This window comes from Furipterus horrens, unplaced genomic scaffold, assembly GCF_987537825.1.
Source record: "Furipterus horrens unplaced genomic scaffold, mFurHor1.1.pri manual_scaffold_7, whole genome shotgun sequence".
NCBI lineage: Eukaryota > Metazoa > Chordata > Mammalia > Chiroptera > Furipteridae > Furipterus > Furipterus horrens.
The window spans coordinates 9222778-9234037 of NW_028327177.1; the positions used below are offsets into that span (position 1 = coordinate 9222778).

At 50.0% G+C, this 11260-nt stretch overlaps 1 protein-coding gene across 3 annotated transcripts in view; it reads left to right on the forward strand.

Moving 5' to 3' along the window:
• Nucleotides 1-6699, forward strand: part of LOC150003990 (uncharacterized) — a 131866-nt gene extending 125167 nt beyond the window's left edge. For 2 of the 3 annotated variants that reach the window (XM_090282729.1, XM_090282731.1), the window contains one exon: nucleotides 1585-2166. In XM_090282729.1, the coding sequence (XP_090138855.1) occupies nucleotides 1585-1779 (195 nt within the window). In that variant the 3' untranslated portion in view covers nucleotides 1780-2166. Of the gene's footprint in view, nucleotides 1-1584; nucleotides 2167-6642 lie in introns of those variants that run through there. The other variant, XR_016512257.1, reaches the window with a different exon arrangement.
• Nucleotides 6700-11260: the final 4561 nt, after the last annotated feature.

The window sequence follows — 11260 nt, forward strand, 5'->3', positions numbered from 1 at the left end:
ATCTGGCCCCCATTTACCTCTGTCCTCATTTGTCCTCACTGAAACCACATTTATGAGCACACAAGCAAACACACAGACACGCACCTCTGTCATTGGCTTTGTTCCTTTACGCTCATCGCCCCTCCTCCCGCCTTGACCCTAGCCCTGCCCAAGCCCATCCTACCCCCACCAAATCCTGACTCTTTTACTCCAACGTATGTGTCCTGTCATCTCCTCCTTCAGGATGGCATAGATGACCATTCCTCCAGGAAGCCTTCTTTGACTCCCTGTGTTGGTTACGTGGCCTTCGTCTGTGCTCCCATAGTACCCAGTATGATGGCTTCTGCTTCCATCTAAACACTGATGGCTCCTAAGCCCCAATCTCAGCCCTGCCCTCTCTGTGGTTTGAGATTTAATGGTGTCACGACCTTCCTGTACCAATCGGGAATGCATTCACTCAATTGATCGAAAAGCCTGATACACAGCCCGGAGTTAAACAAACAGGGCTTAATCTTGCTCACGCATCAAGTAAGCATCAAGTAATCTGGAGATAAGCAGTTATGGGCATTCATTCGAAGGCTCAATAACATCAAGGCCAGCATCAAGGGTGTTCTCCTGACACTTTGGGGAGGTCCAATATTAATACTCTCTTCCCTGCCCAAGTCTGAATCCAGTGAGAAATAATTTATAGAGAACCAATACATACTTTTTTTTTTTTTACTGATGAAAACCAATGCTGGAAAATGTGTATTACAAATGTGAGCAAGTGGGATTCCTAATGCTGAAGCCCCAAATTAGACAGACTCCCATTCAGCTTCAGGGTACTGAGGCAGGCCCCAGGGCCACGCGCCATCTCCACAGGGGCAGCGCTGGGCACTGGCCTGCGTGTTCCAGGGTGGCAGCCTCCTCCAGAAGAGGGGACCAAGCACGGGAAGAAGCACTCACCTCCACACCCCGCACATAATTTTACTTCCCGCTGTGCCGTTCCCCAGCTCTGTGTCCCTGTTCCTGTCGCACGGCACGTCCCATGCATCTTGCTTCATGTGGTTTCCAGCGGGTCCATTCTGACTTACCCCTACCCACCCACTCATCCTCTGCAATCAGCGTTCTTCCTTAAAACCGCATCTCATCAGGGCACTCCCCTGCTCCTAGTCACCTAAAGGGAAAGGTGTCCTGCAGCTTCACATGGCACGTGGGGATCTGACCCCATCTGGCCCGATGCACCTGACCTCCTGCCAGCCAGCCCCCCCCTGCTGGGTTCCAGCCCCACCAGGCTTCCCCAGCCCTCCCTGGACAGACCTGCTCTTTCTTGCCTCTTCTTTTTTGCACCTGCTGCAGATTTCACCTTCGGTTTCACCTAAATATCCCCTTTTTGCTGCTTTCCTTTAAGACCAAGCAAAGTTTCTCTTTCTCTCCTCTGGGAAGCCATCTCTTTGCACCTGTCCCAGGGCAGGGAGAATATATTTGGATCTCCAAAAAGTATCTGGAATGCAACGGGTGCTCAGTAAAAGCTTTCCACATGGAGGCGTTATTGAATGAGTATGTGACCGATTGAATAAATGTAAATTTCTGGATTTATACATCTAGATTTTACATTTCTTACAGGCAGGAGCCATGCCTTTGCCTTGTGCTTTTCACACCACCAACAAAACTATGATGATGATGATGATGACAACGAAGACAAGAATCAGGGACAATGAGGATGACCACCCCTGGATCAGCAGGGCTCTTGCCCTCTTCATCATGCCAGACACACAGTACCGTCGAGACAGCTCTTCAGTCTCACGGATCTGTCAGTAGAAGTGAGTGGTAACGTGTCGTAGCAACATTTTGCAAATATAAAACACTCTCCGACTGGTGTCATCCCCAGGGGCAGGCCCCAGCTTTGAATGGAAGTGACTGTCCAACCATGTTAGCCGAGACTCGTGTTCTGGAATACACCCAGGGCAATGCCTTGTCCTCCGCCGAAGGTTTCAGAGCAAGAAAACGTTGTAGCTGAGAGACACAACTTCGCCCTTGCTGACCGTGCGTGAGCGCGAATCAGCACTGCTGCCCTGGACCCAGTGTCTGGTCGCGTCCTAGTCTTCCCTTCGGTTCATGACAGAGTGTCCGGACATGCCACCTGCAAGACGAAGCCGCCTTTTGTCTGTGTGGCAGTGGTGCTGGTCTCCCTGTGGGCCTGCACCCACCTGAGGGGCGCTCATCCTTTTCCCCAGTAGCAGAGGTCGGGGTCCAGATCTAACACTGAACAGCTGGGCTCTCTGTTCCCCTTTTCTTCTCCAGAAGGAATCTACGTTCCCTTTGTCCTTCAGATCAATGCAGTAAATGTATTTCTTCCCCTTACTCCCTCAGCGTGGGCCACACTGACCATGGCGTTGGTTCTGGGACGTTCTGGGCACACACACACCCACCTCAGGACTTGTACACTAGCTTCCTTTCTCCCAGAAAGTGCGACATGGCTCCCTCCTCACTGCCTTTCAGTCTCTGCTGGTCATGCTATTTACAATCACAGCTCCACCCCTACTCCCTGGCATTCTTGCCTTCTTTTTTTTTTTTTCCTGTTTTATTTGTCTCCAGAGTACTTATCACCTTCTAACACATAATGGAAAAGGCTCCAGCATTATGTTTGTCTCTCCCTGCTACAATGGAAGCCATAGGAGGCAGGGGGGGTTTGTTTTGTTCATTGTTCAGAGCAGTGTCTGGCACATAGTAGGGGCTTTATGAGTAAACGGCTTCCACACATGTTTATTGAACACCTGTTATGTCTCAGGCTCTAGGATTCAGAAATGAGTAGGACAGCCTCTGAAGATGCCACATGCCTAGCAGGAGAGACAAGCAAGAGAATAAGTCCACCAATCAGTAAGATGGGCAGAAACGGGAGGACAGTGGTTACCAAGATAGCTTAATCCACCTTGACCTTTAACCTTTGGTATGTGCTTTGCTTCAGCATCCTTTCCTCTGCTTCTCAGTGACCTGCAGTCACCCAAAGGGCCACCCAAAAGTCCCCATACAGGTGAATGGCCTGTGCCCTGAGGCCACTGGCTGAAAGGCCAATGGCTTCATCTCCAGGCACTTTTTTTCACCAGGATTAAGGAGCCTTCCCACCCAGATGTTCTCTGAAATCTGCTCACGTTTGGAAATGAACAGGGAACATGGCAGGATGCTGCTGGGTTTGGAGGCTGTCTGTGGTTCCAGCTGGTTGCATTTGACAACGGTCCCTTGAGGTCCGAGCACTAAAACAGACAGTGACCTCAGTCAGCACATGGTGCTGCTGCCTGGCTGCATGGCCACAAACTGGGCCCCGAAGCTGGGCACCTGCCATTTCTCACCTGGGGACACAGCAGGAGTGACTAAGCCATTGATGGGGAGGACGCTCGCACAGCAGGTCAGAGCCCACATACGCGTGCTGGAGGCCAGGACGGCGCCTTTACCTTCTCCCAAATCTTTCTCAAACCCCACCCGTTCTTGCAATCTCCTTGGCTTAAACCTCTGCCCCCATCACCTCTGAGCCATGCATCCAAAATCGCCTCCCCACCCTGCTCCCGGGCTCTCTCGTGGCCCGGCACCCACAGCAACTTCCCCTCATCCCCTAGGACCCAGAAACTGCCTTCCAAACTTGGCGGTTTGTCCTGCCTGGAAAATTCCACGTCCTCTCTTCATTTGGCTGAATCCTACCCCTGCTTCTGCCATTCCAAAGTCACCTTCCCAGGGTTCTCCTCACCGACCCCCATCCCAATCTGAACCAGATCCCTATCTCACTAATTTCTCCCCAAATAACCATCATGGGGTGCACATGTCTATCAGTCCATGAACCTGTTCACATGTCTGTCTCCTTCGTGGCAAGACTGTAAATGCCAGGAGGTCAGAAATGACATGTCTTATCCACCACTCTAGCCTGGGGACCTAGCACCCTGCCTCCAACGTGGTAGGTGCTCAATATTATTTGAATGATTAGATTATTGACTCTCGGGAAGGTGAACATTGCCAAAAGCCTCAAGCTGCCCATAAGAAGGCTCTTTCCTTCATTCATGAAAGAAGTCGGGGAAGCAATGGAAGAATCACAACTAAAAGTTGTGAACAGCCGTGTGGAACAAGTGCAGAACCAGACAGACCTGTTCCTGCCACATGCCAGCTGTGTGATCTTAGGAAAATGACTTCACCTCTCTGAGCCTCAGTTTCTTTCCAACAATGGAAAAAAATAATTCACTTTTGAGTTATTGATAGGATCTGGTAAAAGGAGGAACTGGAAAATATCTTATAAACCCTTAAAGCCCAGGAGAATTCATGAGGTCTGAGTGGAATGAACACAGCAGTGGGGGAGGCAGAGAGTGAAGGAAGTGTGCAAAGCCTGTTCCAGATGCATTGCACACTCATACACACCCGAGCAGAGGGCTGTGCTGAAGAGTGTTCCCCAGAAAGTCACATCCACCTGCAGCCGGGACAAGGAAATAGGGTCTTTGTGGATACAATCAAGTTAAGACGAGGTCATACTGGACTGGAGTGAGGCCTAAATCCAATGATAGGTGGATTTCTAAAGAGACAGAAGCGTGAACACAGAGACTCAGGAGAGAAGATGAATGAAGACAGAGTGAGGCACCTACAAGCCAAGCAAGGCCAAGAGCTGTGGGGAAACACCAGGAGCTGGAAGAGGCAAGGAAGGCCCTTCCCCCAGAGCCTTCACGGTGAACTCAGCCCTGCCCACACCTGCATTTCAGACCCCGGCCTCCTGAAATGGAGGAGAGCACATTTTCGCTGTTTTAAGCCACCCCATTCATGGCACGTGCTTACGACAGCCTGAAGGCACTAATATGCACACACCTGCGGTTTGCCATTTTGAACACCTCCAGGTGGCATGTGCACCCCTCCCCTTTGCCCTAACAAGTGAGCTTTGTAACCAAGGAAACAGCCCCAGTGCTTAGCCTTAAAGAGCTACCAGGAAGACCTCTTAGCAAAAGATAAAGAACAAAGACGAATTGTTCCCACTGAGCTGCCTGCTCCTTGGATGAGTCTTGTCAGTCTTCATGCCCCGGTTCCCTGCCAACCATGATGTAGTGGCGGTGGCGGCAGTCCCTGCTGTCCCTGTTGCTCGAAGTCCACCTGACTCTGGCTTTCCCCGCCTCCCAGCTGTGCACCATTGGAAGAACAGGTCCATCACAAGGTCAAAGTGACCGGGGAATAGTGGGCAGAAAGGACTTTTATTCACAGCTCTAGGTAAGCAGATTCCCTTTAAATGATCCCTAAGGAGAAACTGGCCAGAATATCTTGGATCAGGGTGACCACAGGAGGCCACCTCCCCAGCAGGACACTGGAATGTGATGTCCCTTTTCTTGATTGAATGTTAGATCAGAGACTAGAAGAGTAGTGAGCACATAGCAATGACAGAGGGACACCCCAACTTACCCACTCAGCCCACAGCTCGGACTTTAGCGTCCCTTCCTTCCACCTGCCAGCCACGAGGAGCAATTAATTCTTCCTCCAAACATTTCCGGCCCCTCACCCCTTGCTTCTGAGCACAGAGGTGAAATGAGTTCCCTGGTTCACGTACAACAGCCATTGGTCCTTATTTCTCATTAGGGAGGAGCCAACCCACCAAAGATGCTGAGTGAGGGTCGCTGGTCTCTGCTTCCCTCTCCACCCAGACTTGCAGGTAGCAGCGGCCTGAAAAGGTGTGTCTGCACTGTAGATACGGCCTTCACCTTGGCAAGACGGGGCTGTGGATAGGGAATGAGCAAGCCCACGGGGCCCTCATTACAGCCTCTACTAATCAGTAATAAAGGTGACCTTTCGGTCTCCATATCTTCATTGCATGTGTAGTTTCTCAACTAATTTGGGACATCAGCGATGAGGAGAGCTGCTATTTAGGGACCCTCATGACCTGGAGACATAGTCAGTTCTTCCTGTTCATGATAGTTCCTGCCAACAAAGTTGCTGGAACATGGAATTCGTGAATACACTAACCCACGGCTCCTAAGGAAAATACACACACATCCACATAGACCACAACCTTAAATGCTAAAAACAGCTCATCCTGGTAGATTTCATTTTTCTTATTTGACCAAAGAGAACACGAGGTTCGCAAGTGTCAAGTGACTGCCTGGAGGACACCCCACCGACAGGGACCAAGGCGGGGATTTGAACTCAGTCCGCTGGCCTGTGTCAGTGCCTCTTGCACGGTCCTGCCTGCTTCTTCTCTCCATCCTCTGCTTGTCTGTGCACGCGAGCTGAGACATGGAGCCAGAAGTTGCCTTGCTCTCCCTCAGCTGGGAAAGTACACACCAGCCAACTCAAATATTTTGCTGCTCTGCACATGGCCGTAAATGGCTGCAAAAGGGCCAAGGGTGTTGACGCAGGGGTTACCGATACATTTTAACAAGCAGGCGAATTGCAAATATGGACTCAGTAAATAATGAGGATCAATTGGATATTGTATTATTGCTCCTATTCATTCACTGTCCTCATGATAGGAGGTTTATACATCCCCACCCTGTCATGTGACCTGCAGCGCCTCCCTAGAGAGTATATGCCCTAGTTTTTGTCATCAGGCCTGGCCGTGTGACTTGCATTGGCCAGTGAAATCCAAGTGGCAGAGACATGTGTCCCCGGGGAGCCTCTCAAAGGATCTGCTTGGTTCTACCCAGTTTCTTGATCTTTTTCCTCTTCCAGGAGAACAACATGTCCCAGCTGAGGCTGCCCCCTCAGCCTGGGTCCTGGAATAAGTGATGTGAGCGAGGGCCCCACCTGTGGCCTTGTACATCACTGAGGCTTTGATGTTTGAAGCTGCAGCATCGGCAGCAAATGCTGACTAATGTAGACCCCGATGCGATGAACAGGTAGCCCTGTAGTCACAACCTACATCCTGTTGGTTAAAGGTAATAAAGCCTCCCTGGTCGAAACAGTGATTCGTGGGAACTCTACTTTCTGCTTCCTGCAAACCCACAGAGAGGGGAAGTCAACCCCATGCTCTGGAGGACAGAAAATGGCTCAAAAATAGGGACGAGGATTTCATCCTGTGGCAGCCTGGTCTGCCAGCTCAGGCCTTGCAGGAAGCAGGTGGCAAAACGGGCTCAGATGTACAAGAGATTCATCACTGGGGAGGGAGCAGGGAAGGAGCAGCAGAGAGAAAGGGGGCCTCCATGTAAGGACACAGGTCTCACGCCTGTGAAAGGAGAGGGCAAAGGAAAGGCGTCAACCAGGATGACAGGGAGTCCCAAGCCAGAGCTGCTCGTCAGGGGACCCTCGTGGTAAGCAGGTCCCCTGCTAGGCTTAGTTGCTGCCTGGGACCTGGCAGCAGCCTTCAGGAAGCACAGCCTCGGAGTTCACGGTCACGTGTGTGTGTCCATGGCCAGCTCTCCTGACAAAGAGCTGAGCAACGCGTCTCCACGGCCACCACACCCAGCGAGGTTGGGAGGGAAGGCCTGTGCTCTGCGCGCCCACGTAGATATGGAACATGGGTCTAAGGAGAGATATGCTAGAGATGAAATCCAAACGGCACCTCCCCACAGCGCTTAACTGGCCCCCTCTAACACGTGTGGTAGACTCAGCTCCTAGCATGTATTTCTATTTCTGTTCAATATGGGAGCCGTGTCATTTCGTTACACATACGCTCCGAATTAAGGAACTGCTGCTCCGTCAAAGGGAAGGAAACAGAAGGTGATTAGGCGGCAAGAGCAGGTGGAACCACAGTCCAGCAGAACCAGAACTCAGGTGACGCGCCTCAAACCCCTACGCAATCACCGCTTCCTTCCCAGGAGACTCGGGCAGAGGCTCCAACCCAAGCAACATGAGCTTGGTGGCTCCGAGCTCACCCATCTCCCCCTGACTTGGAAGAAATGTCCAGAGAGACTGTGTGCAGGGTCGCAATAGCTACTCTACCTCCTCGTTTCACACAGAAAGTAAATGACACCAGGCAAGGGGAGGGCCACACCAAGGGCCACAGCAGCAAATGGATACAGGAGCCCAGAATTTTCAAGTCTATCCAGGAACACCATGAGGAAACTGAGGATTCCCAGACTCTGCTTGTTCTGCGGATTTTGTGTTTATTGAGTACCTACTATATGCTGATCATTGCCATAATATGGCTGAAAACAAGCACTGGGGATCCTGCCGTCTCGGCACTTATGGCTTCAAAGCCATCCCAGGTGCAGTTCAGAAGCGCAGCTCCAGGATGTCCTGGTTTGGTTCCAAATGCGTAGAGGTAAGAACACAGCCTCTCCCTACTGTGTGTGAGCCTGGGATTCTGTTTCCCCTGTTAGTGAGGTCAATTACTCTCCTGCGGAAAGCTTTTCAAGACACTCAAGTCACTGCTCTTATTAATTACTGTATCAGCTGTTTTACATACCCTAATTATCTCCCCATGGCACTGACAATGGCCTTTGTAAAGATTTTTTCTTACTCTTTCTAGTTAAAAATAGAAAACATGAATATGTATATAGTTTTAAGTTTTTTCAGAATTTAAACACAACTCGAGCGCCATCTGCTGGTTGAAATGAGATTCCTCCTGTTTCAACTTGAAATATCCTACTAACAAAATTAATAGCAATAAACATAATGGTGTGTTTCAAAATAATACTTTTAAATATCATCTAGTTACTAATGCATTCCTCTGCTAAATATATCAATCCTCATATCCTGGAGTCCCAGACTCTAATTATTCTAAAATATTCTAATTATTCTGGAATATTTGTCATGAATATCAGTGCTAACACTTGGTAAGACCCATACACGTATTGGGATCCATGACAGCCACCAATGACATCATGAATCAGTCATGCAAAATATATATCCCCAAAGCACCTGCCACAGCCCAGACGCTCGGGCTACACGAGAACTAAGATGTGGCCCCTGCCCACAAGTGGCCCTCAGTCTGGTGGGGACAGATGATGATGATATGGTGAAGCCTGTGCTGTAACAGAGATGCATGAGGGACCCAGGAGACATGAGAGAGGACAGACATGGGGATTGTGGTAAAAAAGCAAAAGGAGATCAGGAAAAGTTTCTCAGAGCAGACGTTTGAGCTTGGTCTTAGTGGTGAGTGGAGAACGCACCCTGGACAGGGGACCAAGAGCAGTGATGGGAAGATGTTGGTGGGAACCCATCGCAGGGATCCAGCAAGGCCCCCTGCCACAGACCACGGAGCAGCACCTGGAAGGAGCGGCCACCCCCAGGGAGCCTCACCTGCCTTCGGAACACAGCAGCACCCATCGGATCACTCAGAGAATGATGAGGAATGACTGTGGGGTCCCCGTGGTCTTTCACAAGGGCAGCTGCTCCCCTTGGGGCCGTTGCTGGTGAGTCATGAGACAGACAGCTTTGATCAATGAAAAGTGAGAAAATATCCAAGTGCTTAAAGCAGGAAGAGGGAGCTGTGGGCCAAGCAAAAGAGAAACAAGCTTTCTTGATTCCATTTTGGGGGACCACACAAATCCCAGGCCAGCTGCCTCCTTGCCTGTCCCTCTCAACGAAGGGAGAATCTCCCTCCCACAGCTACATCAATGTCATAGGTCAAGTGGAATGTTCACAGAGCCTTTCCAGATAGACCTGCCCTCTGTTCTGCAACAGCACTAAAGCATCACCCTCTATAGAGAATCTGGGCCCACTTACTCTGGGCCCCGGGATCAGCCTTCCCGAAATCCAGGACTCAAGTCCCATCTTCTTGGGGACCTGCTCCCACGCCCAGTGCTGGCCTGGCTGGAACTCAGCAGAGCCCCATGTAGAAAAGGCTTAGGTGCTAAGAAGAACAGTGCAGAGAAGAATGAGACATCTCTGCCTCACCTATAATGTGGTCTGAGGAGCCCCCCAGACACCCTTGTGGAAGGCAGGTTTGTCCACCCTGCTCAGGTGAGGAGTTGAGGTTGGAACTATTCGTGCCAAGACTCTTACCAACTCAGGGTCACCCTGTCACTGAGCCACTGCTTCTCTGAGAAGGTGACCCAGGAAGTCCCACTTTGGCATGGCACACATGACTGAAGGCCCTGCCAGCCTGTCAGCTGACAGCACCCTGTGCTAAGGACCATGGAGATCCAAAGAACATGGAGGCATTGCCCTTACACTGAAGGGCAAGGGCATTTAAGAAAATGTCTGTACCAGACACGGTGCAGGTCCCTAACATGAATCATGTCTTTAATCCTTACAGCAACTACCGTGAGGTCAGGATCACCATGCCTGTCCTGTGGGCGAGGAAGCAGAGATGCAGGGAGGCTAAAAGTGTTTCATCAAAGATCCAAGAACCAGTAACTAGAAGATTCAGTCCCTAAACCTAACCAGTGCAGGTTCCTGGGCCCCACCCCAGACCAGCTGAATCAGAATCTCTGAGGGTGGGGCCCAGTGATGTGCCTCTATTTCTCTCTGTAATGTTGTGGTTGGTAAAGGGTGAGAACACCATCCTAATCCAGTGGCCCCAAGCAGGGGAGTCACGGTCTTCATGTCTCAAAGGACCAGTCATTTAGACCATGGGCAGGATTTGTCACCAGAAGCACGTGTGACAGAGGCAGTTGGCAAAGCAGTTGGGGACATGGTCTCTAGAGCCACATTGCTTGGGTCTGAAACCTGGTTTTGCTGAATATTGGCTGTGTCGCCTTGGGCAAGTCCCATTCCTCATGGTGCCTCAGTTTTCTCATCTGAAAAATCAGGGTCGCAATAGCACACACCTGAAGGGTTGTTTGGGGGATTGCATGAGTTAAAGGGGTACCAAGTTTAAAACATCGCCTGTTGCAGAGGAAACATATAAAACACTGTTGTCACCATTACATAATTATTGCCCAAGATGACACAGGGAAAAGGATATTTGATACTCTGGTCCCTGAAAGAGGTGAAAGGGCAGGCTTCCAAAGGACTTAACTGGATAAAGACAGAAGAGACTAAAATATCAGCTCTTAAGTTTCAGGACTGAGTCTTATGTCACAGTTTGTTATTCATCAGGAAATGTCACCAAGAGTAAGTCACGGTGGATGAGACAGATCATGACTCCTTCTGCAGGGCTGAACCACCTCCGAAGCCCAAGTCTCCAGGATCCTCTTCAGGTGAGGTATGTAATGGTTCTTCTTTAGCTGCCAGGCAAGCTGTGTATGCTCTTGATGGCCACCAGGGGGAGACAAAGGGGACCAAATTGTAAATTGACCTTACAAAATGTAAAGTTTTCTTTATTAAAAAATTGTTTTCTCCAATTACATTTTACAGTTAGTATTATTTTGTATTAGTTTCAGGTGTCTGTTAATAATTAGACATATTAATTAAACAATCATATACTTTTCAAAGTGTTCCAGTATTTCCAGTGCCCACCTGG